This window comes from Coccomyxa subellipsoidea (genome assembly GCF_000258705.1).
Source record: "Coccomyxa subellipsoidea C-169, whole genome shotgun sequence".
Lineage (NCBI taxonomy): Eukaryota > Viridiplantae > Chlorophyta > Trebouxiophyceae > Coccomyxaceae > Coccomyxa > Coccomyxa subellipsoidea.
In genome coordinates this window covers 578,338-593,044 of record NW_005178023.1, presented here as the reverse complement: position 1 = coordinate 593,044, position 14,707 = coordinate 578,338, and the positions used below count along the sequence as shown (strand labels likewise).

General features: G+C 53.5%; 3 protein-coding genes across 3 annotated transcripts; 2 read left to right on the top strand and 1 right to left on the bottom strand.

The window, feature by feature from the left end:
* The first annotated feature begins 939 nt into the window (after positions 1 to 939).
* On the top strand, positions 940 to 4,164 carry COCSUDRAFT_25985 (FAD/NAD(P)-binding domain-containing protein). Its single transcript, XM_005643591.1, has 7 exons — positions 940 to 1,395; positions 1,519 to 1,712; positions 1,792 to 2,052; positions 2,328 to 2,501; positions 2,811 to 2,940; positions 3,080 to 3,227; positions 3,548 to 4,164. Exons 1-7 carry the CDS (start codon positions 1,255 to 1,257, stop codon positions 3,766 to 3,768), a joined length of 1,269 nt encoding a protein of 422 aa, XP_005643648.1. The 5' UTR covers positions 940 to 1,254; the 3' UTR covers positions 3,769 to 4,164.
* A 1,053-nt stretch (positions 4,165 to 5,217) lies between these two features.
* COCSUDRAFT_83591 (hypothetical protein) lies at positions 5,218 to 5,930 on the bottom strand (the record flags this gene model as incomplete). Its single annotated transcript, XM_005643730.1, has 3 exons — positions 5,218 to 5,452; positions 5,566 to 5,674; positions 5,795 to 5,930. The coding sequence occupies 3 exons, from the start codon at positions 5,928 to 5,930 to the stop codon at positions 5,218 to 5,220; spliced, it is 480 nt and encodes a 159-aa protein (XP_005643787.1).
* Positions 5,931 to 6,424: 494 nt separating this feature from the next.
* On the top strand, positions 6,425 to 13,706 carry COCSUDRAFT_20065 (ARM repeat-containing protein; the record flags this gene model as incomplete). Its single annotated transcript, XM_005643590.1, has 18 exons — positions 6,425 to 6,523; positions 6,791 to 6,883; positions 7,052 to 7,176; positions 7,267 to 7,426; positions 7,565 to 7,767; positions 7,920 to 8,088; positions 8,319 to 8,462; positions 8,574 to 8,686; positions 8,813 to 8,985; positions 9,266 to 9,531; positions 9,804 to 10,028; positions 10,284 to 10,401; positions 10,662 to 10,900; positions 11,479 to 11,659; positions 12,128 to 12,248; positions 12,705 to 12,870; positions 13,188 to 13,304; positions 13,629 to 13,706. The coding sequence occupies 18 exons, from the start codon at positions 6,425 to 6,427 to the stop codon at positions 13,704 to 13,706; spliced, it is 2,790 nt and encodes a 929-aa protein (XP_005643647.1).
* Between the last annotated feature and the right edge of the window lie 1,001 nt (positions 13,707 to 14,707).

The following is a 14,707-nucleotide window of genomic DNA, read 5'->3' as shown; positions in this document are numbered from 1 at the left end:
AGCTGGTCCTGGCTCCCTCAATGGATTGCTGGTCTTCTTCTAATCGCTGTTGTGCTGTTTGCCTGCGACAGAAGGCATCATCATTGTTGTCAGCATTGGATTCTTAGCGCAGAATTACTGTGTAGTCTGGCAGCGTCTCCACAATCAAGAGACTGCTGGAATCTGGGGAGCCACCTCAATGTTCTCAGGTTTGTCAATGTCTTCTCCGCCGCTGTTATCCTGCCATCCAGCTCTGCCGCTGTCTGTGGGCGCAGCCATACACAAGGTAAGCAAGATGGCACGCAATGACAAGAGTTCTTTTTGCAGATCCTGGTAGGAAGCATGGCTGATGGAAAAGATAGCTGGCCTCTTGCCTGTTGACTTTCTTGCGTTCTCTGCAGTAGCCCATCGATTCTGCGCTCGGTGTCTCCAAGAATGCCTTCCAGGGATTCCTTTGACTTCTGTTTTTCCTTTGCTGTTTGGAGGTATCCCTTCAGCTCCTGATCGACTGAGTAGACAGATGAATAGGCCTGGAAGCAAGCACACGTCATTTGTTTTTCCCGTTTTGCACCTTAGTACTTGCCATCGTCTAGGGTCACTTGCCACGGGACAATTCAATGCATGCAATGTAATGTTAGGATAAACTTAGTCTTCAGGATCAATTTCAAAGCTGTTGAAAGTATAGTATATGTAATTTGAGGCATACGATTGCTGAATAGACTCCAACAGACGCTGCACCAACGCCTGCAATTGTGACAACGACTCTTGCCATGATCGGACAGTGTTCCACGTCCAAATTGTCTTCAAACCCGTTGCAACAATTGAATCTAAAGATGTCGCTCAGATATATGTGGGAATCAAGAAAAGAATTTGTGGAACTTGATCACGTGCATGCATGAGGTCCACCTGGAGACAGTCAGCCGAGCATGCTATGCAGGAGGCCACATTTTCCCAACAAACGGCTTTTCAAAGCTAATTGATTGATCCTGAACTTACAGCTGAGGAATCGGAAGGCTCTGAACCCGCAGACCTGAACTGCATTCGATCCCAACGGATCCTGCTGATCAAGGAGAAGAAGCAAGTCCTCCACAACAACGTAGAGTGCGAGCGATCATTAAAGTCTAGCAAATCGTTTTTGATACAATTAGTCTGGGTGTATTGGTCCCAGTAAGGCAGCAACGAAATACCTTTGTAATATTGGACATGCCGTGCACCTTCATCGAGCTTGTGGAGAGACTATAGGGCGTTTCATATTAAGGGACTGAGCAACAAACGATGACATCGTCGGATAAGTTGGACGTCGTCATTATTGGCGGCAGTGTAGGAGGTCTGGCTTGCGCTCATGCACTCCTCAAGACCAAGTCGTGCAAGGTCACCGTCTTCGAGAGAGCCAAGGCTATCAGCGCAGCAGGCGCGGTGAGTCGGTCGATCATGGAATGAGAGGCTGCACTGCTGCTACATGCATTGCCTCAAGCGCATTGCACAAGTCTTGTGCAAGCTCAATGAAGTGGACATAAGGAAGGACACGCTACCGCTCAGGGACTGGGCCTTGGGGACGAAGCTCTGGAAGTCCTACGAAGCTTTGGCCTGAGCAAAGAGCTTGAGGCAGTCACCCAGCCGATGCCCATAGAGACCAACAGGGCAGTGGCGCCAGATGGCCATGTCCGGCAGCTCTACCACGACAGGGCCTACAACCATTGCAGGCAAGCATATATTCCCGCCTTGCATGCTATGTTTGGATCGGACAAATTTGCATGCAGCTCAGCCTCTTGGACATAGCAACCTTGCATGACACGTGTGCATGTGGTGCAGCCTGCACTGGAGCGAATTGCACAGGGCGCTGCTGTCAGCCTTGCCACAGGACATCATCCTTTGGGGCACCGCAGTGACAAACGTGGAGCAAGAGAGCGGGTCCAAGTATGTGGTACAGGCTGAGGCGAAGCAGACAGGTTCAGGTTCGGACTCAAATTCAGATGGCGTCCAGCGCATCAACGTGGAGTGCGACCTGGTGATCGCTGCCGACGGGTCGATGTCCGACACAAGACGGCGCTTCAGGCCGGACGAATCCAGGAGGTGAGTGCTGGACTGATTTTTTTCAACTTCCTTAAAGCAACATTGCAATGTCCTGATGAAGCAGGGTCACACTCAAAACTGTAGCCGGCAAAAATAGAGTGTCATTGCCAATGTTGGGTACCTGACGCCATGCGCACTAGGCATGACTTTAAATTCTTTCTTGTGCAGTTGTCAGCAGCATTGCCCGTGGCACTATGTGGCCTGTGCTGTGGAAGGCTGCTTGGTTTTAAGTATGAGCCATGGTGGCCCTAGGGTGATATGAGATTGCTTTGCAGGTACTCAGGCTATTGCGCATGGCGGGGAGTCGTGACAGACAAGGAGGCGCCCAGCGCTGCCCGTGCAGTGCGCGAGGCTTACCCGGAGCTGGGCAGGGCACTCTACTTTGACCTTGCTCAGGACTCCCACGCAGTGCTCTATGAGCTGCCAGGACAGCGCCTCAACTGGCTCTGGTCAGCCTCCCATGCGCCATTACCAAGGGGCTTCTTTGTATTCCTGTGGTAATTGGTAACCAGATGACCTCTACATGGGGTGCATGCATAGAGAGGCTTAGCACTGGCAGTCCACTGAAAGTACTAGTTGCGGCTGTTGCCTTTCCCGACCTTTTTTTGGACCCCCTCCACCATACAATTCTTTGCACCTTGCAGGCTATCTGTTGTGTATCATGCACACTGCCTGGTCATGGACAGCGCCTCGTACTCCGTTGCACCTAAGAGAACTTTGACAGGTGTTGATTAAGGGTGAGGGTGTTGATGCGCCAGGTACATCAATCAGCCGGAGCCGAACCTCACCGGCCACTCTGTGACCGTGAAAGCGGATGATCAGAAGATTGAGGACATGCATGAGCGAGCGGCGGCAACCTTCACGCCAGAACTTGCTGCACTGATGCAGGTCTCTCATCGCATCCTTCCCGTAGCGAGAAGTTTAGCAAATGATGACATTGTATTGACAGTGGCATGGTAGGGTTTTTTTCAGATTCAACATGCCATCACAAAGAAACTGGGCGGGATCGGGTGATGGATGCATGCAGGCGACTGAGGCGCCATTCATAAATGCCATCTATGATCGGGAGCCACTCAAGCAATGGGTGTTTGGATCCATTGTGCTTGTTGGGGAGGCTGCGCACCCAACCACCCCTCACGCCCTCAGGAGCACCAACATGGCAATCTGTGATGCAGGTGCCTCTTTAATGTGCCCTGTCGGAAGCGCAACACTTGTGCACATACAAAAAAATAAGCATACTAGCTTGGCAGCCAAGAGGCGCCATGTTTGGCGGTAGTCTTGGAGGTTTGAGCTCGAGAGCTCTGCCATTGTTGAAGTTGAAGCCTATCTTTTGCACAGGGTTACAACAGCTCTTATCTGTGCCATGCTGTGGCTTGTACACATGTAGGATGAGGATCACTCTCTAGCTTGAACGTGTGCAGGAGAAGTCTCTCATGTACTGCTTGAGCAGAAGAGTGAGAAGGGCACTGTGACAACTCATTGGGCGTCCATGCAGGTGCCTTGGGACGCTGCCTGGCAGAGCACCCCAAGGATCTTCACACAGCGCTTGACAAATTCCAGCAGCAGAGGATTGCATGCACTGCAAGAGAAGTGCTGTTCTCCCGCCATCTGGGCCGCCTGAAGCAGTCTCTGGACAGCGCGCATGACTGGTTTGCTGCCGATGAGGACCTGTGCCAGAGCTTGGGCCAAGCCAACATGGCCGATTTCTCAATCTGAACAGCAGGTGTCCTTTGCAAGAAGCCTTCAAGGCTATCGTATTTCATAGGAACTTTATAACCGTATCAAGTTCTAGTGTTAGATCTGTACAGCTGACAGGTACACAAGCTGCGATCAATCTCATGTGTTTCAGACAGCCTCTGTACCGTGATTTCCACAATTACCTCATTTAACCACCGGCACTCTTGGACAGCACTCTGTAGAAAAGGAAAGCCCCGATTGTACTTTGGAGGAACGGAAGCCAAAGAATACTTATTGTGTATTGAGTGTCATCGCCTGAGCAATTGTACTGCAAATTATTCCCTCTGGTGCTCTCCAGGCTGTGCACCATGCATGCAGCTCCATACAACAGCTGGAGATGTCTGCTTTGACTTGATTGCAATGTGTTGCTGTGCCAGCCCTATTCCGAGCCTGTTCTGAGCCTCTCTGGTCAAATGCATGCCGTCCGCCTGTGAGAGCACCCAATAGCAAGTCTTACACCCTCACTGCTTTCTCCTCATGCAGGTTACCTGATCTGCAGATGAACATAGCTGCAATTATACAATTTTTGATAGAACGACATCCCATGACATTCATCATGCCAGCTAGTGATATGCGAATCTGCCCCATGATGACTGCTTCTACACAAAATCATCATCATGCAACAATCACAGGACCTCTCACTGTCAGTTGAATGACTGAGAAAGGATGCTGACCTTAAGCTCGAGGCCTTTGGCATCCACTGTCCACAATTGAGGAGTGTGCATTGAGGTCCCAACTTCCAGTTGCGCTTGGCGCAGTTGTGGCAGGTATTGTGTGCTTTCCATCTCCTGGCATGTCACTAGCACCTGTCATTGCTTGTGCTCTGAGTGGATGTTTGAAAGGATGGCACCACTACACATCCCACAGCTACGCAAGCAAAACGCATCAATGAAGCAGGCAGACATTGGCCGCATCTTGCCTGTTGAATGATGAAGTCTTGTGGGGAACCAATCTGGTGCCTGCATGGTACCAGGTATGTCACATGATAGTATTCCCAGGGTCAGAGGAGCTTGACAGCGTTTGCAATGCTTATCACACACGTACCAGAATGTCGTGAGTACTTCTTTCAGTTTTGCTGGAAATCCGTTGACAGCCTCTATTGTGTCAGTGTCTGATTCTCCCTGCCAGTCAAGGGCACAACAGCGCTCAGACACAGCAAAAGCATTCAGCTTTGCCAAGGCAGGCCCTTCTCTGGAGTACGGTGATCAGCTGCTCACTGTCACAGGTGGTCAATAACATCTTAATAGTGCATGATCTCCATGACCGAGTGCGGGACCGCCGTGGCAGTAAGGGAGTCAACCTGGTACCACAGAAGCCCTCTCAACCTTACAGCAGCTCCTGCTGTGCTGGGAAAGCTTCCCACAGCCTTCAATGCCCTGTCCACCTGTCATCATGCTCACTACACATCACTCTGTGTCCTGGCCTCCCTCAAGCATGCAGCAGTAAATCTATGTTAGGGACAACCTCGTGCTCCCAGCCATAAAGGACAAGGGCTGCTGAAGTGCACACCATCTGTTGAAAAAGAGCTGTTCCAGGCAGCCACTGATCCATGCATGTGCCGCCAACTGCGCAGGGAACCAAGCCAATCTGCTGTCCAGGAGATCTTAGCAGCGCCAAGAGCTCCTTTGCAAAGATGAGGCCTGGTCCAACCCCCGTCACCTTCCTGGGAGCCACATCATGGTCGATTATGGGACTTGGGAATTTGAACCCGGCAATGACAGCTGTGGGGTGGAGCATGCAGCAGTGAGTGACCACCGGATTGCAAAGAGGACGTACGTGGTGTCAATATCCGCATGCATAGGCTCCCTGGCTTCCACCCAATGGCCAGCTGCATTGAAGCAGAGCACCCGAGGGTCTGCACCAACAGCAACAGGATATTTAGATGCTGTCACTGCTGCTTCATGCCTCGCCACATGTTGCTTAGGGAAATTTCTGCTGATTTTTGCAGAAAGGAGCTGATGCACTGCTTGACATGAGCAGGAAAAGTCTCCACCAGAGTCAGGACCCTCCTCATCAAACACTTTGGTCCCATCAGGGAAGCGTTCTACGCCTCCACGGCCAGACATATTGCTTTGACCTCCAAGTATGTATACACTAACATCGGTGCTATCATATGTGCTTGAACGGAGGGCTACAGACATCGTGAACGACAGCCCAAGATTGCAGATGCTCGCAACGCCGAATTGTCGTCCAGGAAGCGATCTGGGTTCTCACATGATATAGAATGCATCTTTAGGCAAGGGATTGACGCATCATCTGCAGGTAGGGCATGTGTGAATGGACAACATGAGTCTAAATCGGCACGTGGACTGCCAGCTTGGATGCTTAGTCACTCAAGTCGAGCCTCGCTGGTCCCTCGCACATATTTCTCCTTGTTTGGAAGATCAGCTGATGCGCTTGGGGTGCCTGTTGTTGCAGTCTGAATCTTGGACATTCGACGAGGAGCATATCGAATGGCGTGGTGCCCTGTGAAGTCAACCAAGGAAGGAGCATGAGTCCAGGTCAGAAATAAGACAAGGAAGGGCATGTCGAGACACAAAGCAGGCCGCAAGGGGCGCGAGCAGCGTGGTTTGGTATCGGAAAGAGACAGGAGGAGCTTTGGGCGGGATCTGTGGCCTTTGGACGGCCGTTGAGCATGCCACAAGAGAGTTCTTGGCGGCCGCAAGAGGCGGGCGTCCATCAGATCTGTTACCTCTTGGCCCAGGTTCAGAAGCCTGGAACTGATCAGGGACAGGTACACACCAGTCTCAACACCTCAGCGTCATGGTGTGCGTTAGTTGGAGTGTACCTTCATTAGGCCTGACGCTCTTGTAAGTTGATTGTGCATAAAAAACCTGAGGGTCCTATTGCTGTTCTCATAATTGAGGACAATGAGTTGGTATACATGCATGCGGAACTTCTGATGCGCATGCCTGTGTTGTGGCACTGCAATCCCTTTATGCAGTGATCTATCCCACTCTGGGCGTGCTGAGCTCATTTCTCATGTGCCGATGTTGCGCAGATCTTACAACAATTGGACCAATGCAAAAGTTATCCAGACTTCAACAACTATCTGGCATTCATATTTGCGCAAGGGGATAGCTTGCCGATTGAGGTCCGAACGAACCCGTTCTGTCTTTCTCCCTTCTGAAGTAATCTTCCTCTTGATGCAAAACTTTGATGATCGACATCGAGTTCTTTTTCACGGAGCGTGTTTTGTTTGCGGTGCAAAGCATTTAAGCACATTGTCAAGCTGGGGCCCGACATATTCTTGCATTTGCAGGTGCGGCAGAGCGCGGGGCTGTTGCTGAAGAACAACTTGAAGGACCACTATGCAGCAACCACAGAGGAGTTTCGCAAATACATCAAGGTGGGCAAGACTTATACTTGCCTTCCATGCTTCGGAGTGTCCGTCAAAGCTGCACACCCGTTTCGCTGATGCACATGTCTAACACTTGCTTGTGTTGTGCAGATTGCGCTGCTGCATGCCATTCGCAGCCCCAGCAAGCCCTTGCGGCATGTTGTCGGCACAAATGTGGCGGTAATAGTGGGTGTGGGCGGGATGCCCACATGGCCGGAGCTGCTCATGTCGATAGTGCAGTGCCTGGAGAGCAATGACCCCAATGCCTTGGAGGGAGCGCTTGATGCACTGTACAAGGTCCGCATCTTGTGTCTCACGAGTTTTCATCGGAAGTATCTCTTGGGTCACGCGCCTGTGCCTGTCATCCTGATTCCATCGATGGCATGTGCCGCGAGGAGGTTAGCCTTGGTCTGACTGGATTGAGCTGTGGCGCAGATCTGTGAGGAAGCCCCTGTACAAATGGAGAGCGAGGTGCCCAGCGAGCCGGCTGGCACCTCGCAGCGGCCCTCCAATGTGCTTGTGCCGCGCCTGCTGGCCCTCTTCGCATCCCCCTACGAGGATGCCAAGTGCCTCTCGGTGTCCATCATGAACCTGCTGGCTGGAGGATCTCCTTCAGTCCTCGCTGAACACATGGACAGGTGCGCAGGCTTTGTACAATATATGTCCTCACTAATGGATTGTCTGGATGGTGTTAACGTGTCAAGGCGGACGGCCCTGTTGCACTGCATGTGCTGGGTCAGATGTGGTGTTTTAATGTGCGGTTGTTTGCATGCATGAAAAAAATGAGGAGTCTGCATGTGCGCAGGTATCTTGCTGGGCTGTTTGCGCTGGCGCATGATCCTAGCAGCGAGGTTAGGAAGCCAGTGTGCACGGGCCTGGTGCAGCTGCTGCATCTGCAGCCGGAGCGCCTGGTGCCGCACATGCATGAGATCATTGAGTACATGCTCGAATCCACCCAGGTACCACCTTGATCCCTGTTCCTCTTGTTTTGGAAGGGCACTCTTATCACCTCTGCCCAGTGGGTGATTTTATGGAAGGGATAACGCATCACATGAAGGCATTGCGAGCGCATTGCGAGTCTGGATTTTGTACTTACTTCATGCCCCTTGCATCAAGGCTCAGACAAGCAAATGTGATAGGGGTGAGTCTTGGCTGTGTCTGTGGACTGAGGCTCTTGACCGCGGTGCAGAGCGGGGATGAGGGGGTGGCTCTGGAGTCTTGCGAATTCTGGTCAGCATTTTGCGAGGCGGCTGTGTCTCAACCAGAGACACTTAGCCCAGATGTGTTGCGGCCATTCCTGGGCAGACTTGTTCCAGTGCTCCTGAAGAACATGGTGAGCACTCTCACCGAGTGGAGTATTCTCTGAGGCGACATTCTGGCATTCTCTTTACACCGCTGCGGCTTTGTCATGACTTCCTCCTCATGGGTCGGTCATGTGCCGCAGGTGTATGACGAATATGACGAGGAAGTTGCTAATGTGGAGGCAGCTGAAGAGGCTGCAAACAGTGGCATTGTAGTAGAGGACAAGGATGCAGAGATCAAGCCCTTCCTTCCCAAGTAAGTCACGGCGCCTTGTCCAGCCATAAAGTTGCCATGCTCAGGCTGACTCGCTGCACAGCCATGTCCTGCTTGTCAAAAAGAAACATCTTCTTCAGAAGCACTGACAGGGCAAGTAATGTGCAGGGGAGCCACAAGGGGTGAGGAAGGGGGTGAGGATGACGATGATGGGGAGGAGGTGAACAGATGGAACCTGCGCAAATGCAGCGCGGCTGGGTTGGACGTTCTCTCCACAGTCTTTGGAGACGAGCTGCTGCCCATCGTGCTGCCCATCGTCGAGCAGAGACTCCGGGTGAGCTGTCTTTCTACAATCCTCTCTGCGTGAGAGATATGGATGCATGTGCCCACATTGTGCAGGTGTATCAGGCACTGCCTGACGCGCAGCTTTGGACAAGTCCCACTTTTCCGCATGGGCTCACTGTTGCCTTCAAGCACCAGCATGCATGAAATTCATGTGGAGCATAGGATCCTGTCAATGCCCCTAGCCTTCAAGCAAATGAGCACAGATAATACCAAGATATATGCTAGACCTCCAGAAAAGTATGCTCTTGCCAATTATGCATGCAAGCTGTCAAAGAGGTTGTCTTCCTGTGCGGCAGGAGGAGGATTGGAGGGAGAGGGAGAGCGCGATTCTGGCGCTGGGGGCGATCTCGGAGGGCTGTGTGAGCGGCCTGCTGGGGCACCTGGCGGAGATGGTGGGCGTGCTACTGCCCAAGCTGCTGGACGGGCGGCCCCTCGTGCGCAGCATCACCTGCTGGGCGCTCTCGCGCTACTCCCACTGGGTCGTCCAGGCCGGCGCCGAGCACAACGGCCCCGGCCAGCAGCAGTTTGACACCGTCATCGCGGTGCGCCGCTGTCCTCTTTTCTTCTTCTCACGCCTGCCACCACCTGGCGGTCTCTGTGCGTTCTGCCAGTGCATGGCAGCTGCTGTGTATCATTCTGGTACTGCACACATGGCTTAAAGGCTTTGAACATGCATGTCCTGGTTGAGCCCTGGGACACTTGCAGTCCTTCCAAACTCGGGAATGTTTGCGGCCGTCCCAGTTGCCCAAGGCGAGGTGCAGTCTCACAGTTCACGACGGTGGTAGATTGCTGATGGCACACACTGCATGTGCAGGGGCTGCTGACGCGGGTGCGGGATAACAACAGGCATGTGCAGGAGGCGGCCTGCAGCGCGCTGGCAACGCTGGAGGAGGTGGCCGGCCCCGAGCTGCTGCCACGGCTGCCGGCCATCCTCAAAACCGTGGCCGCCGCGCTGTCCATGTACGGGCGCAAGAACCTGCGTATCCTGTACGACGCCATCAGCACGCTCGCCGACGCCGTTGGCAACGCTCTAGCAGAGGTGATCTGGCAGGAGTTTGTACTTGTCTAATTATTGCAGAGGTGAACTTGCCGGAAATCTGTACATTTTTGTCTGACTATCGCAGAGGTGATCTTGCTGACGATATTTACCTCTTTGTCTTATTGCAATAACTTGCACATTGCTAGCAAGGCCTCCACTCTGCACTGAGAAGCGGCAAATGCCGGTAAGAATAGCCTTGATTGTGGGAATGTTGTGGGACTCTGAGGCTGAGTGTGGCATGTTGTGTGTGTGCAGCCGGCGGCGATGCAGATCCTGATGCCGCCCCTGCAGGAGAAGTGGACTGCGATTGCTGACAACGACCGCGATCTGCTGCCCCTCTTCGAATGCTTCACCTCCCTAGCGCAGGCCCTATGTGCGCCTCAACCCACCCCTGTGTCTTTTTGCACGGTTGTGACTCGTGACAAGAAGCCCAGGAATGCAACTGAAGGGTTCACCTGGTGTGTCACATTCTCCATCTCTGTGAGGAGAAAAGAAGACATCGAGGAACTTTTGCACTTTAAAGACCCCTTTTGTGAGGCTTGCCGGAGAGATATTTCATCTTACATACGTCCTATGGCTCCTCCTAATCGTTCATGTGATGCGCCTGAACATGTTTGTGCTGTGGCTGTGCAGGCAGCGCGTACGAGCCCTACGCGCAGGCGACCTTTGACAGGTGCATGAAGATCCTGACGATGCAGCTGCACGCGCGCAGCGCAGCGGCCAACGGGCAGGCGCCGGCGATCGAGCCGGAGCGCGAGTTCATCATCTGCTCCCTGGACCTCATCAGCGGCCTCGCCGAGGGCATGGGCCCTGCCATGGAGGCGCTCGTAGCCCACTCCACCCTGCGCAACATGCTTGTGCAGTGCTGCCAGGTGGGGGCCCTCTGAAAGCTTTTAGAGGGAGATGAAACAGTGTTCTCTGCACACACTCGTTCTGTTTATGAAGGCAAACTTGGTTCAGACTGAAGGGGTTTCATAGGAGTGGGGACATCCCTGTGGCCAAAGGACCTCTGAAGCATCATCTGGCATGCTTTTCTGAAGCATCCTCACAGAGCTTCCAGACAGGTAGCATGGTTGGGTTCAGAAATCCTTGTCCATGCATGCAGACTGACAAGCTACCTTGTCTGTCTTGAGCGTGTTTCTTGTGCTGTTTGCAAGCTTATACTATTATTGAGATCACACGCTCCTTCTGCGAAAAGGCAAGGTACATCCTGCAGACAAGCTTCAGGTAGAGGCTGCTACAACTACCCCTTTGTCGGACTTGCCAGATCCAAGCAAGACCCAATCAATTGCGGGCACAATGCTCAGTATATATACCGCGCCCCGCCAGCCGGGCCCCGCAAACTCTTTTCATTTTAGTATTATATTCACACGTTATACCTGCCAAAAGGCAAGGCATGTCCTGCAGAGAAGCTCATTTATGCTGATGTAATGTGCGCCGGGGTTGCCAGGATGTGTCGGCGGATGTGCGGCAGAGTGCGTTTGCTCTGGTGGGCGACCTGGCCAAGGTGGCGCCCTCCCACTTTGCGCCCTCCATAGGAGACCTGCTGGCACTGGGCATCGCCAACCTGCAGCCGGCCATGCTGCGCCAGGAGAGCATGTCCGCCTGCAACAACGCCTGCTGGTCCCTTGGTGAGTCCCACGGTGTGACTTGGGATGTTTTGAAGAGCTGTAGGTCCATTGCATTGTCTCGGTGGTGCTATCTGGCCAAGTATTCAGATAGAGGAGAAAGCCTGCATCTGGCAATCAATCCACCTGCGACATGGGCTGCTGGGAACGTTGTGGTGAGGGTTGTCCAGACTGCCTTTGTCACCGCAGGCAGACCCAGCATTGCATGATGCCGGTCGGATTGAGATTGTGCCAAATAGCAGGAAATGAATACTCAGTAGCAATAATGATGCGGCCACGCACTATCACTCTTGCGACCTGCCGTCTGCGACCTGCCACACTAAAATCCTGAACCTGCGGTTCTTTGTCAGTGGCTCTGGGGTTGCATACTCTGGTCCACTGTCACTTTGCTGTCTCTGTGCTCATGACAACTTAGAGCTGTCCACAAGTCACTGACCAAAACTTGGATGTAATGTGGCATTGTGTGCGCAGGCGAGATAGCGGTGAAGCTGAAGCCGGAGGAGCTGGCGCCGTTTGCGACGGGGATCGTGGAGCGCCTGGTCCCCATCTTGCAGAACATGAACTCCATGCCGCGCTCCATCGTCGAAAACAGGTGCGCCTCCATCTTGTGACATCCTTGGTGTTTGGATACCTGCCAGTGTTTTCATTCCTGCTCGACCTCCCCTGCACAGCGATGCCCCTGCGCATGCCAGCCATGCAGACCCACTCTGCCCCCCAAATCAGTGTTGGGTTGAGCGCTGATTAAAATCAGTAATACATTGCTTATGCTGGAGAGACTGGTTGCAAAGATCACCACCGGCATTGACTGTGCATGCCGTAAAATGCTAAGAACCTGTGTAATGTGGCGTGACCCAGGTCTCTTGACAACGCATTGCTTGCATCAAGGAAGACTCGGCTAGAACTGCTGCTGAAGCTGCATGTGTCTGTGTGCAATGTAGGCTTCTGGGTGTGTGGCATGACTGCGATGTTTTGACATTGCTCATGTGTTGCTTGGATTGATGAAGACACGGTTTGAACTGCTGCTTATGGTGATCGTGTGGGTGCGCAGTGCGATAACGCTGGGGCGGGTGGCGTGGGTGTGCCCTGGGCAGCTGGCGCCGCACCTGGGCCACTTCATGGGCCCCTGGTGCAGCGCCCTGCGCAGCATCCGCGACGACGTGGAGAAGGAGCACGCCTTCCTCGGCCTCTGCGCCCTCCTGCGCATCAACCCCGAGGTGCCCGCCTGCTCATTCGCACTGTTTCTCCACCTCTGTTCTTACCACGACACCCCACAGCGTTCTGCATGCACCCCACAGTGTCACTGCATAAGGGGGCCTGTATCTAACAACTGATGTACTCCCTGCACTGCATGCCATCGTTTCGAGTGTCTGGGCGGCAGCCGGCAGAAAGTTGTGTTTGATGTCCGCCACTGCCACTGGTGTCCCTTGCTGCCAGGGGAGAAGGGGACAATTGCAGCATCATTGACATTGCGATGCACAGCTATTTGGTGTGTAAATGTGCTGACTGAGAGTCTGTGATTTTCTCACTGCAGGCGGCGCTGGGTTCATGGGTGCCGCTGTGCGAGGCAGTGGCGTCGTGGCGCATGATCCAGGACGAGGGTCTCCGCAACGAGATCAATGTCATCATGCAGGCCTTCCGGGCAAACCTGGTGCGCAATCCCCTCTGTTTATTGGCCAGACTGTAGTCACTGTAGTACGGTGCTTCAGGCAACGCGAGCGCTGGGAACAAGAAAGGGGCTGCCTTCACCGTAACAAGAGGCGCCACACTGCAATGGATGCAATGGCCAGGAGCAAAAAGATGACCTTATTGGAGACTCTGCACCAGCCCTCTAGAAATATGTGCAGCTTTTGTCACAGCATGCCAGAATGTTGTGTGGATGGAGGCCACCGCCCAGTTGACAGGTGGCAGAGTCATAACCCCTAGCTGTGCCGGTGATGAGTCATGACATGTGAGGAGGGTGTGCTGAGTGCAGGTGACTCAGTGGGACCAGTACTGGGGGGCCCTGGATGTGCCTGTGCGGGAGAAGCTGGGGATCATGTGCGGCTTGTGATCTGCTGCACACCAGGGCGGGTTGTGGAGGGCACAGGCAGCCCCAGCACTGACTGCCCTCCGCGGCTAGTTGTCAATACATCCTAGCAGCTGGCCGCTGCTCCTGCCGGCGGCCATGCATGTTTCTGTCTTTAGGGGCTCCACTGGTGTCCTCCGCCCGTTTGTAGCCCCTGCAAGGCTTTGGGGCATTAATCCGCTGCTGTGTGCACGCCAGGGTCTGACGGCAGCTACCGGTCCCATCCCATTTTTTCCCTGTTTTTGTGCTGGGAAAGGAGCACACACAAGACTCGTGGGCTGCCTTGCAGACTTTTGTGTGGCGTGTGATGTGTTGATGAAGCAAGAGCGTTTTGAGGTGTGCACGAACTTGAGATGTCGACTTGAAACGTTGGCGGGAGGGGGATCAAGGGATGGCCTGCACTTGTAGAGATAGGGACAGAGCGTTACCATGACTCCGGACGTGATGGCTTTAGGCCGAAAGGATCACCACGGGCGCGCATCACAATTGATAGGAGGGTAGGACAGGGGTTAGGGTGTGGGTGTTGGAGCGGTCAAAGACTGTCGATTTAGAGAGTGGTACTGCATCATGGAGCAAGCAGGAGCCTTCCACACCACAGTGCAATACTTGTTGCAGCCTGATGGTTGTCTCGCTGTGCCTGGGAGGAACAGCAAGAGTATTGCGGTGCCGGGCTTCAAGACACAAGCTAGAATGTCCCACCCAATTTTCAGCCGGGTTTTTCAAGAGCAAAGCACTGAGAAATCCCCGACACCCACTAGCAGACTTGCAGATATGGTATGTGTGCTCACCCGCATCCTTGTTGCTCCTCTGTGCTCAGGAAAGGCGAATAGATTTTGAACCTGAGTCTTGTTGGGTGTGTGTGACACTGGGCAGCACTGGCCTGAGTGACCATCTGCCAGACCAACAGTGTTTGCCTGTGGGTGCCTGACTTAGTTTGTACAGGGACAAGCGGTTCTAGCGCCGCTTGAGTAGCTTTCCTTGTCAGA

Bases quoted from the DNA above. Each gene is read 5' to 3' on its own strand.
- COCSUDRAFT_25985 (XM_005643591.1), top strand. From the start codon at position 1,255: ATGACATCGTCGGATAAGTTGGACGTCGTCATTATTGGCGGCAGTGTA. The intron at 1,396-1,518 runs GTGAGTCGGTCG...GCTACCGCTCAG, and splicing joins CTATCAGCGCAGCAGGCGCG to GGACTGGGCCTTGGGGACGA. The intron at 1,713-1,791 runs GTTTGGATCGGA...CATGTGGTGCAG, and splicing joins ATTCCCGCCTTGCATGCTAT to CCTGCACTGGAGCGAATTGC.